A 16,369-nucleotide genomic window follows, 5' to 3' on the forward strand; every position below is an offset into this window, starting at 1 on the left:
TTATTTGGAAATAGAAACTACTGTTTTAAGTTCTGTTTTACTTAATTATCCATTATTTACTACTTCAATTATGCATGAAAAACCTCAAGTACTTCTGAATTTTCTTTAGGTAATGCAGACTCTAAGGCATATTATGAAAGTTATATAGTGAGGTGTCTCTTCCTTCCATTAGTCAGAAGAGAAACCTAAATTACAATTCAGCATATAATTCTCTGCTTCTTCACACAATGATTTAAAGTCTATTGAGTACAATTACTACATATTCAGTATATTTACTGCTGTATAAAACTTTCTCACTCCCATAAAGAAAAGGCATCCAGGCACTTTTCTGAACAACAGTATTGTTAAACATTTTTTGATGAGGCATTTTTTGAAAACATGTTTTTACCTTTCAGTTGTTTACAAATTATTTTAGCAGTGATTTGGGAAAGCACTTAATATGTGTTAATGTTCTTCCTTGAACAGGGACTTTATTTAAATACTTTTCTGAGTGGAATCTGTGTTTATCTGTCCGTTCATCTGAATTTAAAGTAGCGATTATTTTGATATCTCAAAACATTTTGAAACAAAGCTACGCAACAAGAGCGTGTAACTCACTTCCCTCATCTCTCTATCTGCAACACCTAAATTTCCTAAGACATCTCTATCCCTTGTTTGCCGCACTTGCTGGACAAGACACAGCATGTGCCATTATCATACAGGAACTATATATATATTCTTTACTGTCCAGTCAACAGACAGGTTAAGTGGTCAGTCAGCTGGCATCCCTAGTCCAGTAAGCAAACCCTACATACCTGAACCTTGCTTTTCAACTTGCAGACCCAACCAAGAGCTTGGTGACTCTAAGTGGTCATTTTTCACACTTCTGTTGAGAGAATATAATATCTGTGAAATCTTTTTTTCTGTTGTAGAACTCATGTTGACTAATGGGTTCACAGCTCTTTACGGTGCCTGACAGACAATGTGACCACAGAAACTTTGTTTCGTTATGAAGCCCAGGGAGAAAAACCAAACCCATGTATATTAAACTTATGAATACTTGTACAAAATTAATAACTAAAAAAGTTCATTTTATATGACTTAAATTAATTATAGCAATTTTTTTCAGTATTTGATCAGGTCTAGTAAAGCTTTAGTCACCAAATCACAGAGAGGTTTGTGGGATGCAGTTTGCAAAGCCATTTCAAAGTGTTACTTTCCTTTAGTTTGCTTCTTGTCATTGTTAGAGCTGAGCAGTGTACTTAATCTTGTTGATGCTGGTGATTGCATCAGGAGGCAGTTACGACTAATATTAGTTGTGGTAGAGCTCTGTGCATAAAGATGAGCCTTAATCACTTCTGAATTAGTTCACTTCCCCTGTCAGCAAATATTCTCCCTCTTTGATGCTCTCAGTCTCCTCTACTCGCTAACTGCAGTAGAATACAATTCTTCAGTTTCTATGGATGCCCACGGTACTCTTCATTGCATGACTTTATTCAGCAAAATGCCAACAGCAATATCTTCTCCAAAAAGAGAGAAAAAACCCTGAAGAACAAGCTAATAATTTTGCATGTTTAAAGAAGAATGTTAGTTTCACATAAATCATTAAAAAGAAAGGGCCACTAGAGGGAAGTAAATCCAATATGCTCAAAGAAAATAAAATGCTAGCTCCTCAGCTACTGTAAATTATTGTAGCTAACAGAATGGTCTGGATTTAAAACAGCTGAAGATAGTGCTCTATATTCCTAACAAAGACATAACAATTGAAGAAAACAATTTATATATTTATAAAGAGGTCTAGCATTTCATGCAATGCGTATACCAAAAACATTAAAACTGTATGTATGAAAAGAACACATAGTATGAACACGAGATAAATGTGTAGGTATAATTTATTATAAATCTAGATCTTTCATATTAGACACACATCAAAAGCAAACAATCATTTTAAACCAATATGTTTGGACATCTGGTAATGCAGTTCTTGTATACATTAAGATATTTTTGATTTGTTGTCCTGTCATGTGTATAATCTTGGATCTGCATTTTATGTGAACACATGCACAAACCTGCAACACCATCCAATTAATATTGTCCTTTTCGGTATAATGAAGATTATAAGGAAAGATTGTAACAGGAAGTTTACTATTTGGTGATATAGATCAAAAAAAAAAAGCAATATAAAGGTAATAATTTAGTATTTTTGGTAAATATGGCAAAAGCAAAACTATAAATTGTTTACTAATAGCTGACTAACAATAAAAAGTCCTTTTATCTGAGAACTTCAATATGTTGCATAAACACTAATAAAATCTCTGCAATGTTTTGAAGCTTTACTTCTACAGCTTCCTTTTCTGAGGTTAGATGTCTAGCTTTCTCTGTATCACTTCTTATTTATGACTAAAAGTGACTCACAAAAAACGTTTATTGTCCTCTCAATAATTGCCATCAACAAAAACTCCATTAATTTTCTTCCATAGTTCATATGACATTATGTTTCTCTCTTTTGCTTCTAAATATACAGTTACCATGCTTACGATTTTATACAACTACACAGTTTGTAGGCCTACAAAAATGGTTTTGTCTTTATAACTACATTTTATAGATGCCTCCATTTCATTTATTACAATGCTTCTCCTGCAAAGCTTCTTTTTATATCCAAATAAACTGACAGATATTCTAGAATCTTAAAGTCTCTGAAGCCCTTCCAACAGCATTTTTAGCAATGTAAGAATTACTATAGGGAATTCAAGCGCTCTGCACTCTAGAGTTTACTGTCAGTGTGTCACAAATTATCAAAACATTGGTCTTTTCCCTGTTTTGAGTAAACTGCAGTGAAAATCTATATCCTTAAACCAGGAACAGAAACCAGAAAAAGACATATTATTTTTTAAAAGCGCACCACTTAAATACACATCATAAGCTGTGTTCTCACAGCTATTAGCCAGTTTAAAAACAAACTATATCTCTGGTGACCTCCACCTGTGCATGCTTGGTGACCTGTATTTAGTACCACGTAAAAAACATCTAAGAATAAGTATACATAGGGGTAGTTTCTGGCATCACAATTTTTTTCCTTTAATGAGAAAGGAAAAGAGAGATACAGGTTCACAACGTGATACATAGGGTAAGAGCTTAAGGCAATTCTTAGTGCAAGGCATACATCATTAGGCATCATATAATTAGTGCTTCTGTAACCATCATCACATGAACGGTGAGTGAGTAGTTTTCATGCTTTTTCTAATCCATTTTCATGAATATTATTAGTATTACCACCATTGTCATTATCATCATCATCACAGCAAGCTGTTAATTTTTGTATGCCCAAAGGCAAACAAGTAATTACATACTTATCAACAAAACTACATGTCCCAGATAAAAAGGTAAGCAGATTTTTGCTAGGCTGATCACTGAAAGAACCCAGGGCCTTCCTACAAGCTTAACATAACAGGATCCTCCTGAACATTAGCACTTTCACTAAATACTTTCATGTCATCAAAGGTCTTCTACTCAAAACAGTAGTTTTGCCAGTTCGGTTCCTGTTCTACATTAAACACTTCAGCTACAGTTGCAATGTCACTGCACAGTAGGTGAAAAACATTTCTGGAACAAATGTCAGCAAGAGATAATTTTGAAATAACCTTCTCATCTGCAGTAGCACAAGCGAGAAGATAACACTGCTATACAGATTGCTTTGTTGGTAACCTATGGTGCTGTTACCTGGCATAGTAAGTACTTCTAAAGATGGAAGAGGAAAAAGTTGCAGAAATAAACAAAAATATAGACTTCTTTTACTTTCCCGTGTTTCTCATAAAAGTTGACCTTGGACATGAATTTGTACTGAAATTGTGGGAAGAAAAAGCTCAAAAACAATAATGCAAAGTGGACAATTTAAGGAACAAAGAAAAAAAAATCCATTAGGATACCTCTCCTAAGGAAAATGGCTCATACAGATGTGGAAATATCTTACAGTGAAGCATGCTGTATTAGTACTATGAAACATGGATACTAGAGGAAGTGAATTCACTTTAATTTCACCTTTGAATTCTGAAATTGTGGCGGATAACCTGTGGTGGTTTACCCTTTCAAAACTGAAACCATAAGGAAAGACTTGGAAAAGCATCAGATACAGACTCCAGATCTGATGAATCACTGATGCAGTTAGTCTCAGGTAGTTAAAGCTTGCACTTAATTTTAAACAGGAAGGTAAGTTTTTGTGCCCTGTGTAATGGGGTCAAGGGCCAACTGCCAAAAGCATTTAATGCCCTCATCAGCAGAAGCTGGAAGTCCTCACCCAAAGCACTTACAAACATTTAAGAAACTGCAAAACATCCTAACTTGCTGACCCAGACTTCCAAGAAATAAAATGATCCCCCTAATCAGTGCATAGATGAGAGGGGTGCAGTAACAGACATGCAGTGCTGGGACTTACCATCTTGATCGGTGGTCACTGTGATAGCTGTGAACTGCTTGGGAGAGAAACTCAGCTCCGAGACCCCATTCGTGGCTTCAATTTCAAAGGTGTAGTTCACGTGCGACACAAAGTCAAGCACTGTCACAGAGGAGTTGATGAGACCTGTGTGCCTGGGGATGAAACGGATACCTCCCCCACAAATCTCACACTGGCTGGCATTCAACCCGCATTTCTTACAGATGACACTGTAAGTGAGATCTTTTCTTCCTCCGGTGTCACTCGGGGGGCTCCATTCCAACATGAGAGCTGTTTCGTTAATGTTAAAAATCACATTCCTCGGAGCAGAAGGTGGCCCTGCAGAGAAGGAGTGGAAAGCCTGTTAAGCAACAGCTGTCTATTTTGGAGAAAAAAAGCCATGAAAAAATATATTAGTCTTAAGGCAATTATTTTCAAATAGAAGCTAAAAGAGTTATGTTTCAATAACAAATTCAATGTAAAAATTAAAAATTATATAAATACTTAAAATCCTTGAAAATTAAGCAGGAATAATAAATGGGTGAGATCATAAAAAGCTGAATAATCTTAATAAATCAGAATTAATTCAGAAATAATGTAAGGCAACATAAAAATTACTTGGGAATGTCAAACCTAGACTTGATAACACAAATTTGCACTAAATATCTCTTGATCTTGTGGGATACTGGGGTAGAGCTTTAACCACTAAATTTATTTCTTTATTTTATGTCTAGTAATGTAGGCTTTTCTGACAGTTATAATCTTTGATGTTTTATAAGAGTCAAATTGAATCATAAATAAATAACAGCTCTGGGATAACTACAAGAGGTAAAGTTGTTTGCATTAGTTCTGCAGTGCCAGATAATTTTTCTATCCTTCACTGCTTATCCCTAGGGATATCCCCAGCAAAAAAGGGATTTCATTGTTGCTGTTCATTAAAGTGGCAACAGGCCAAGACTATTAGGCACAAGAGACAGTTTACAAGTTTTTTTCTTTCCCACCTGGCACATCATCAGCATCAGTATAACAGTGAAGACATCAACCTTGCAAGTTAAAGGTCTAAAATGGATGCAAAGCAGGAGAACAAATAATTCTTGAAGGCTGTGGGGAGGGATGCAAAGATAGCAGCAGGAAAGGTACAGAGGAAAGCTCTCTGTGTACTATCAGATGAACCATGAGTGACCCATTTCCCATGGATCCCACAATAGTCAAAGTATGTCCAACAAGTTTTAAGTTGTTATGCTGACTTACTGTGTAGGATCACATGTAAGTCATCTGAGGCTTTATATGTCAGCTTCCACAGTCTGATGGAAGAACTTCACCACCTAATGATTTTTCAGAAGGGAATTAATGAATTAATGAAGTGGTGAAGGAAAAGCAGCACTTATTAAAGGAAATTAAAAATTTATTTTTAATAAGAAATTAAAGAATCTCCATTTCTTATTATATTCTTCTTCTTCCACTTAACATATTTCAATCAAGCACTTAGACACATGGTTTTCAAAACCAGTTTCTATATAGTCCCAAAATATGCCCATAAAATTATGTAAGAAACACAGATTTGGCAAAATGGCCTCATACTCCAGGTTTTGATATATGTAAGATGACTGTGGTAAATTTGACTGGTCTCTGGGTTTTTTTGAGCTGAATGAGTTGAACAAGCATTATATTCCCAGGTCTCATCATAAAATCACAGTGCACATGGGTTCTTAGCCAATGGCTAGCAGAACTTTGAAAACATTCAGCTTCCTTTGCAGCTTTTCTTGATTTATACAACCTGCCAGCAAGACTTAAGTATAAAGTTTTGGTTGAGATACTGTTCAAACTTTGAATGAGGCTTTTATTACATCTGGGCCTGTTAAGCAGTCTGAAAGACTATGTGAAAGGTTTGCAAATGGCATCAGCTAATTCTTACACGGAGTGTATTTCACCCAACAACTTGAGTGGCACAGTAAATCTGGGAGAGTCACATTAAAATATCATCATGTCCTTTATCAATACTTTAAGACAATGAGAGGAGAACTAAACAAACAATGAAAAATATTGATCAACAGTCTTGTAAATTCCAGTTCTACAACTTGTAGCCTGAGGGAAGACCTTGTGCCCAAAGGATGGTCAAATAAACTGTCAGAACTTTGCATTATGAAGAAAAACAATCAAAGCTCATCCTAGCATTTCATACATAAATCAGGATCTCAAATCTCAGAAAAAAAACCCCAACCAAAACCAAAAACAATCTTGTTTTTTCTAATAATACAATTTCATTATTTCTTTTTTCTGTAAGATCTGCAATTACTTCAGCATTGATATACTGATTCGGTTTTCAAACTTCTAGCTGTTTATTTGACCAAACAAAACGTAGTGATTTAGAAAATCAAGCCTGTGAGTGGTTCTGAAATATGTACCTACCACTGAAATAAATCCATTTCTTCAAGTTCTTAATTCTTGAAGATGACCCTGAATACTAACAGACTATACTTTAACAGAAAACATTACTATACCTTACATTTTACTGATAAACTGTATAGTAGTAAGGATCTATACAGTTGTACCAGCACATAGCAGCAAGAAAGAACACTAACTTTAATAAAGGAAAGAGGCAATAATAGTTGCAGAAAAAAAGTCACTATTTGCGGGAGCTGCATGAGGACACTGGCACGATCAATGTGATCTAACAAGTGAACCTCCATTTCCGTGTTTTTCAGTGCAATATATAACCCTCGACCACACCCAATAAATACTGATTGGCTTCATCGCAAATAATCGGCCCATAGTCCAACCCGATTGGCCATATTGCGAGTCATGTTCAAGTCATGTTCACAAATGTTCACACCCATCTTCTTCAGGAATTAAAACTGCGTCATTAATGGCGGCTGTCTCTTCTCCTGCACCTGTAAGATGTTGATGCCCTCTGCACCGGAAGTTGTTTATGCTTTCCGCAGTCCCGGTACGTCCCAGCCCAGGCTCTCTGAAAAGGCTGGATTGTTCACATGTCCCTTATTTTGTAAATATCCTTCCACAACTATTCACCAACATTTATAATTTTTAAGTGATGTTATTTGTTTACTTATGTGGCACAAATGCGTGTATAAAAGCTGAAATAACTGTAAAGGAAAAAAAGTTTGTATGGTGTGGGAAGGATAATGGATAATGTGAATTAATAAATGGTAAGGTTTTCTATGATGTAGCTGAACACTTGACTTGCCTTTTTCTTTCTGGTATGTGTTTGTAACTTTAAATAACTGAGACTTTTCATTAAAATGATTTTTGCTCTAAAAATAAATGATGAGTTAGCTGCTGGATTTCAAGCACTTGATAATTAAAGTATTTGGAGGTGTTACATTGCTTTGTATTTTTTTAGTGGACAAGAAAGTTTAAAATATTTTGAATCTGTAGTCTTTATTTGTATATATATCTGTGCAGAGTTCATATTTAGCACCAAAAAAGCCCCGGACAATGAAGAACAGTTATTTTTCATCCTATCAAGGAATCATTTAGCTGAATGGTATGTGGGTCATTTGTACTGAAGACTGACATTTCTGGAACTTATCAGATGAAAAGTATATTTGTAGTTTGCACTTTTTATGGTCACAAAGCATATTTTGAGTATTTCTTTCCTGGTCTTTGACTGTGACCTTGTGATAAGTCTAACACTGAAGCATTTGAAATACTGTAAATATTTACAAATGCAACTTATTATCAAAGGCTAATTGTATTGATAAATCATTTTTCAGTGGTGTGGAAAACAGAGACAAGTACAGCATTGAAGACACTGATGTGGTCCAAAAGCCCCTAAAACCTGAGTGTCTCAGATTTACAGATCTCTAAACTCGCTGCAAAATCACTGTGAGGTTGATGGTTCTAGCTACTTTGGAAAACAGTCCTGAGATCAGAATAAGCTAAAACTAGCACAGATTACTTCAGCTTCTGTTCTTATTATTTATGTGCAGAAGACATAATTATGTTTCCTCTAAAATCATGCTGTGGGAATTAAATAATGACCGGTCTTAACAAATTCCCGTTGTTAAAACCAATGAGGAGTTTTAGGAATATGGAGGATGAGCCTTAATCACACTTACATATGTGCATAACTTCAAGCGGATCAGTAATCCCCTTGAAATAATTGGTAATTCTCATACACTTAAAACTAAGCATGTGTGTAATTGCTTGAAGGATTGGGGCCAATGTTTTAAAACTGGCTTAAATTTAATCTTAAACTACATATAAACTATAGATATTATGACAATGGGTCATCACAGCTCAGGGTTTTTTATGTTACTTCAGCAACTTTGGCAGGCCAAAACAGGAATTAATGTGAATCTAGGCAATAGGGGAGTTTTGTCTGGTTTTGTCAATTTTCTGTTGTACTATATGTAGATGGCATCAGAGAAGAACCAATACAGTAGATAAAAAAAAAAAAAATTAAATAGGTGTATTTTATCTGTACTGGAGACTGAAGGTTGATATATTCATGATTTGGGACTTAATCTTCAATTGTAAGAGAAAACATGAATTATCATACATTCACATTTCAATGATTAGGGAGAATATTATCAATTACGTTAGACGTGTCTGAAAGTATATGACTGTCTGCCTGCAAATACTGAAAAAAACCCCTCAGACACACTTCATACTCAAGGCCCCTCATGCCAATTTGCATGACAATTAAATAGCTTTTTAATTGTTGTTAAATTATGCCAGTTAAACTGTGATTTCATGCAAATATTAAGCTGTAATGACATGCAGTGAATCATTTACTAAGATTTAGAACTTGGAACAAAGACAGACAATTAATTCTAATCCTCAGATTCAGCTAAATTATGTGTCACTGGGCTTTTATGAATGTGGCCTGATTGCTTTGTTATAATTTATAAATTATACAAAGATTATTTGACACATTGGGAAAACTTGGCAGGAATAACCTTTCTGAAGACATCTGTGTGCAAAGCTCTTGGGGATTTCCTTATACTGATTTTTAAGGAAAACAAGTATATTGGTGAAAAGGACAAAACCTTTCCTCACAGCAAAATTCATGACTGGATTTTATGCAAAAGAGTAAAATGCAGTTCAAATGGATGAGCATTTTAAAAAATGCAGCTCTTCCGCTTCTTAGATGAAACACAGCCCTATTGTGAGTGATGTCTTTTGCTTTATTTACAATCATAATGTAAGGAGTATTTCTCACTCTCTGTGAAGTAGACTGGCATTGATGTCTTATGGAGAAGCAGGCCCACTCCAAAAGCTACAGAGGTGATTTCATGCCTCACGCAGTGCTTTGCACCTCATCTTGCTTTGAATATCCTCTCCCTCTTTGAAGGTGAAGTGCATTTTGCCCTGTATGGAAGCAGAGAGGAGCAAACCCAATGCTGCAGAAGTCTAGTGAGGGCAATGCAGTATTTTAAGCACTACAAAGTGATGACTGTCTGGAAAAAAAATTTTTAAGTTTTACAGTTTTAAGTGAGAACTGTCCTTTAGCAACTAGTGGACTCTTAGAAGTGTGTGTTATTTGACCACTGGATTTACAGTGGAAGGGCAAAAATTAACCATTATCTTCTGAGAATACTCAGAATCAGCATGTGGCTGTGCCCCTTGAGCTCGTAATTGCTTTTTTAGAGACACGAATACACGTAGCATAGACAAGCAATGTCACTCGATGTGGCATGCTGTATGACATTTTTTCCTTTTCAGAATCACTTATTATTTTTCTGTGAGGCAGATGGGAAGAATGGATGACAGTGACTGCAAACCAGTACTCCAAGTCTGAGCGTAATGATAATTTGCAAACAAGTATATATATAAAAATAACAGTAGAGGCTGTAGAGTCAAAGGCTTGATTTTACTGCTGGAATACAGTATTGACTCTTGAAAATAGAGGATACAGTTTGAGACAAGGTTATTGAACAGAGCAGAAGTTTGTTGGGTTCAAAATTGTTTAAGCATAACACAAAAAGAGATCATTCAGACTCAGACACCCAATATAAGCCTGCCTGCCTTTGACCTTGAAAAGATGGATCAATTTATCCAATTACATTATAGTGGGGAATGTTAGAGTTTATGTACAGAGTAATCAGACAGCGGATTAGATATGATGCTATTTGTTGTTCACTGTCATTGCAGAGAAATCACTGATAGAGTACTTGCACACGGCAAGGAAATACAATAAGGAGAAAAAGTAGCAGCAAGAGATTGGTAACAAGTGCCAATCAAATGAAAAAAATGCTAGAAGAGAGAGATTAACAATATATCCTAATGTAATTTTCATTCGTTTTATTAAAATCAGATTTCTATTATACTTTTCTGCAAAGTGCACACTCTTCTTTTACAAAATATAGTTACACAAAGTAAAAATGGGAACTGTCAATTTTGGAAAAGCATACAGTATGCACTTTCACAGAATTAATGAAATTAGATTTGAAGCCCATCTTGAAAAAAGTGGATGCTTGAAGCTAAACTCTTAATTTCATAGTCTCTTAAATTAAGGTCCTTATTTTCCATAATGCTGCATTTGCAAGTTTTCTAGTGCTGAGGAAAAATTCTGGAGTGAGGAAAACTGTCTAACCCTACACAAGAATGAAAAGAGAGAGACAATAAAATATCTACCTATCCTAGGCATATTGCTTTGCAGGACTTGGCAAAGCAAATAAAACAGGAATGAATACAGTTGGTTCAAAATATCTGAATATGAAGAAATTTGTAAGGGCAATACACTATTCATTCTTTAATGCAAGAACACCTCTCAGTCAAAAAGTCACACGAAAAATTTCTAATCTCTTATGCCACATCTCACATGCCAGGATAAAAATTTGTAAATGAACATCAGAAATGCAGATCTGCCCCAAAAGTGTTTATGTAGAAAAGGTATTTTCTCACTGCACAGCCTTTCATCTTTATTTAGTCAAATTGGCTCTTTTTTTTTTTTTTTCCCCCTAAATTTTCAACTCCTTTTATTACAGCAAAGCATGACAGTTTTGAAGGAAAATCTAAATTCTACTCATATCTGTATCTTTGTTTATTAAATTTAAATTAGCCACATCTGCACAGACATACCAAAGGCGGTGAGGTTGTATTTATGACAGAAACATTATTTTAATAACTGAGAGCATAATTTGAAAGCAGTGGGGCTAAAGATATCACTTAGGGAATAATTTGGCCTGCAGACTCTTCATTACTGATGATGTACAAGAAGATAAGAACACAGTCTGCCTGTCAAGAGTCTCAGTGTCATTTGCAGAGCTAACAATTAGTGAAATAATCATCATTGTAGGTATAAGCTGAATACATCTGCTGTTACAGTCAATGAAGTACCGATAACTTGCAGTCTAGGCTGAATGAGAGGCAATGCATGGTGGCACTGCACCAAGAGCAAGGCAGAAACTAGAATGTGGTTCACTGTCTCCTCTATTTTTTATTTCTCCCAAGTCACAGTGAGTTGGGGCACTGGAACCACTGTTGTGGTTGATTTCTTCCCTGCCTCCACTCACTGGTTGTTTTGGCTGACATCCTCAGCAGGAATGGAGAGGTCTGGCACCAAGTCTTCACTGGCAGTTCTCCACAAAAGCAGCTCTCAGCACCCTGCTTCCGTTAGGAAAGAAACATGGTGTTGTAGGTACCTCTTCCCTGATGCCGCAGAGCGCTCATGCTCCTCCCTACCTTATCAATACTAATGGGTAGCAGGGCTTAAAATTGTGCCCTGAAAGATAATTATAGAAACATAATGCCATGTATGAGTCATTTTTTCAGAGAAGAACTGTCTTTTGGAGATGAAAAATCAATGACTTACAAATAATATGGAACCACATCTGAATAATGCATGAGTAAAACCATCTTTCTAAGCATGAAACTGTCAAGAGCACCTGGGATGTGTGTTAGTTCTGTGGGTAAGTTTCTAATGGCCTGTGCTTCGGGCACTCATTTGAGTGGAATTATTTGTAATCACTATTTTCCTGCAAGAAGTCTGGAACAACATTGTTTATTCTCTCACATATTTTGTGCAAAAAGATAGGCCTATGTGCCTTGCTCCAGAGCGATCTCACAGCAGATTGTGTGCATTGGATTGGGGTGCCTCTCTAAACCCTATGTCCCTGAAGTAGCTGGAGGCTGGGACTTACCCTTCCCCTCTGAAAACGAGACAACATTCTGCTAAGTGTCTTGGATCTGGAGAATGGCATTTTTAAAGACCATCATTCATATTTAGCCAACGGACAATGTCTTGGTCTATGTAATGACCTCAGGATTACAGAGTGCCTGTGACTTTGTAAATCAGCTCCTAATTACCTGGTATATTTCCAGTTTGCCCAGTACCATGTTGTACAGAGAGACTAGCACAAGCACAGGACGTAATTCAATTGTGTTAGTTATAGTAGTAGTAGTTCAGTTCTGTCAGCTAGGTTATTTTTATATGGTGCTGTCTCACGCAGTGTAAACATGCCAAAATTATGACTATACACTGACGGTTATTGCAATAGTATTTTGTTTTTAGGTTTTATCTCTTAAGTTTTTTGGATACTTAGTCTGTTAAAATACTTCGTGCATTTAGCATGTTAAATTTTTAGAATTCTCTTAACAAGAGGACTATGGCACAAAATGTGCTAAATCAAATCTTGAAAAAGACTCCTCACAAAATGTACAAATTCAGGTAATTTTTTTAAAAACACAAAAATAAATAAATGAGGCACAGGGGAAGAGAACTGCAGACAATGGTACTGATCAGACTTACGGGTACATGCCATAGTTGGTGGGTCCTTCTCAGCTCTGAAGTAACCTTTCTCACACTGACAGACAGAAGTTGCTTCTACGTAAGTCAAACTGTGTGGAGGGCACTTGGAGCACTTTACATTTCCAGCAAATGCTTTATAGAATCCAGGCCTGCAAGCTGCAAAACAAGAAAATAAGATTCATTAATAGAAGCAAGCTTTGGTCATAAGTAAAATCTGTTCCATGAAGTTATAATGCACTTTCTTTCCTTTCCAACCTATATATGTGTATGCTATTTGCATCATACAATTCTTCACAGTTTTTATTTTTGTATATGTATATTTAAAAAAAAACCCCAAACTGTTCTTGGTATATAACAGGAGATCATTAAAACAGACAGCTTCCAAATTCACAGGCAGTCCTCACTGCTGCTTGAAACTGTTATCTAGACAACTTCACCAATATCGCTAAGCAAAAGCACATTACCTATGTTTTATATAGGTTCCATCCTTTAATAATAAAGAATAAAGACAACTTCTTATCCGCTGAAGCTATTCATACGTCTTCCTTACTTAAATAATGGAGACTTGCAATGCCTAATATGTTTACCCTCACAATGCCTTGATAAGACAAGGATGACATCCCTATATATCTATAGATGCGTCTGACTTGTCTACAGTCCCCTGAGAAGCCTATGACAGAAGGGCCACACCAGCTGGGTTCTCTGCACCCTGTTGGCATGAAAGGCTGGGAAGTGCTGCTATCACCACCTTCAGAGATGCAGGAGGGGGATGCCAATACCTTCTCGCACAAAATACCACAAGCCTAAGGCTAATCTTAAGTCTCAGGAAACAACCTGGATAGCAGCTGTCCTGGGGATAGGGGATGTTGCGATGCTCAGAGCTCACTGTGTCCCCAGTTAATTGGAGCAGGGGTCCCTGCCATTCTTAACCACAGCACAACCGTATGTACCTTTTCGATGGCCTTTAAAGCACAAACAATTTGTTAAAATAAATCTTATCATAAATCTGACAGTTTTGCAATCTGAAATAGTATTTTAAAACCATCCTAAGACTTCATCATATTTGTCTAAACAGAGATTTCTTTCTTTCTCCTGCCAACTACCACATTTACACATGCCAGCATGTATTGCAGTTACTGTCTCCTGGCTTCCAAATCCAAAACTAGAATTGAAACAAATGAAAGGGCAAATCAAACATGTATAGATTCTACAGACATACTCTTTTTGACTCCTCCAGTACGATGGAAACCATTGCTATAAACATAATTTCAAAGAATCATATGGCTCTTTCTCATTTTGACATATTCAAGATTATTTTCTTTACATTGCTAGAGAAAGTACCTCCTTCTCTTGTAATAAGAAAAAACAATATTAAATGAGGTGTTTTTAAAAAGTATCCAAAAGTATGTATTTTATGTCAGTTCATATTAAGTGAGTTATTAAAAAGTATTTATCATAGATAAGATATACACAGATCAGTTTTGCTTCTGATTCCAAAGTAGTTGCTTGATATAAAAGCAGTTTCACTAGTAGCTGAGGGAAAAGGAGTGGGAAGATGAGTCTGAAAAAGATAACAGTTGATTGCCTATCAGAATCCAAGATCCAATTTTTCAAATGTTATTTTAAGAGCTTGTTTTTGACCCAACGATTTCAGCTGCTCTCTTCCTAGTGAGTTCTTCCGACTTTGCCAAATAGACATTAGGGAGGAATCCTGCCCTTCTGTCACCAATGGAAAAAAAATAAAAGAAAATAAGTATTTCTGGTGTTCATGGTGTTACAGATAAGAGGGATGCGAACAGCAGGGATTTTCCCCTTGAAAGAAGGCTACTGGTCTGATACAATTGTGATTATAGTAAGTGGTAATTTTCTACTGATTGGAAAGACAGCAGGTTTGGTGCATGGAAGAAGGCACCATTGTAGATATAGACCGTAGGCACTGACTCCTCTTAGCTTTGCTGGAAGGAAGAGGGAAGCTAAGGCAAAATTGGGGAAGGGTGTTAGGCTTGCCTGCTCCTTTCTTCTTTTCTCATGCTGAAGTCCTGCCCTGGCTTATCTAAGGACGAATTTTAAATTCTTGCTTTTAATAGCCACCTTTCCTACACGTGCTGTGATAAAAAGAAGTTTGTGATTAAAAAGCTGGCAATTCCAGGTTACAGTTTCAGTCAAAGCAAAATGAGTGCTCTTTAAAATCCCTATTACTTCTCAAATTCATGCCTGTCAGTTCTGAAATCATCCCTTCTTCCCTTCTATCCTCCAAATGACAAACCATTTTGGATCAAAAGAAACATAGCATTCTCTTTCAAAAGAAATATTTTGTTTAAACTTCAAGAAGTTCGCTATTCCAAAATAAAACTCAAGGTGAAGATTCATTTACAATTTAAAAAAGTAAAAGTTTTATTCTGAAATGGTCTTCTGTAATGTATTTAAAGCAATTATGGTTTTGATATGGTGTGTCTCTTAAAAGTAAGCACATGGAAAACATTGAGGAAAAAATAATGGATAAATAAGTGGATCCTTTTACTTCTTTTGAAGCAACCCATATACATTTATCTGTTAAGCCAGTATGTACCACAAATTCTGAGGCAGAGGAAGATATCAGGGAAGCTTTTCTATGGATAAGTTTACAAAGCTATTGATAACCAGCTCTCTGTCCAAATGTAGAATCACACAACCATGATTATTGGATATTTCCAAATAAAACCATCCCTCCATAAACAAGACCAAATAACACAAGATGAAAACCTGCAAATGATCACAAGCTTGGGATTCCTCACCTCTGGATAACTCAGTGCTGATAGCCAACATTCAAGGTAAAAGAAAATAAACTGTTACTGTATCAAAATCAATGAATGTGCAGCATGAGTCTGAAATACAGCACTTCAGCTGCTGTTCATATCTATGCTTAGACTCTGTTAACAAATATCATGTTTCAGTGGCACAATTAACAATAACAATTGCTAAATCTACAATTTTCCATGGAAAATTTGCAAGCACTAGAGTTACTACCCATGTTTTTAAAAGCTCATTTAGGAAATGCCTCTACTATGATTTCAGAGATATGTCTCCCTCTAAAGAAAAGAAAAAGAATCTCTTCTTTTCTTTGGCCTTAGGTGTCTTCGTGGAGCTTAAGGCTATATAAGACCACTGTGAGCCAACTGTAGCTTACAGCAATTCCAACTAAAATTTACAGGGAAATTGCACAAAGGAGTCAACTGTATATGCATTCCATTATAATTTCTGTTTTA

At 36.0% G+C, this 16,369-nt stretch overlaps 1 protein-coding gene across 3 annotated transcripts in view; it reads right to left on the minus strand.

The window, feature by feature from the left end:
* EPHA6 (EPH receptor A6) overlaps positions 1 to 16,369 on the minus strand; it is a 503,574-nt gene that overhangs the window by 231,352 nt on the left and 255,853 nt on the right. For all 3 annotated transcript variants that reach the window (XM_086477983.1, XM_086477974.1, XM_086477990.1), the window contains 2 exons: positions 13,125 to 13,280; positions 4,412 to 4,747 (listed from right to left, as the gene is read on the minus strand). In XM_086477983.1, coding sequence (XP_086334109.1) covers positions 4,412 to 4,747; positions 13,125 to 13,280 — 492 coding nt within the window. The remainder of the gene's footprint in view (positions 1 to 4,411; positions 4,748 to 13,124; positions 13,281 to 16,369) is intronic.

The sequence above is a fragment of the Leptosomus discolor genome, chromosome 1, assembly GCF_034619465.1.
Source record: "Leptosomus discolor isolate bLepDis1 chromosome 1, bLepDis1.hap2, whole genome shotgun sequence".
Classification (NCBI taxonomy): Eukaryota; Metazoa; Chordata; class Aves; order Leptosomiformes; family Leptosomidae; genus Leptosomus; species Leptosomus discolor.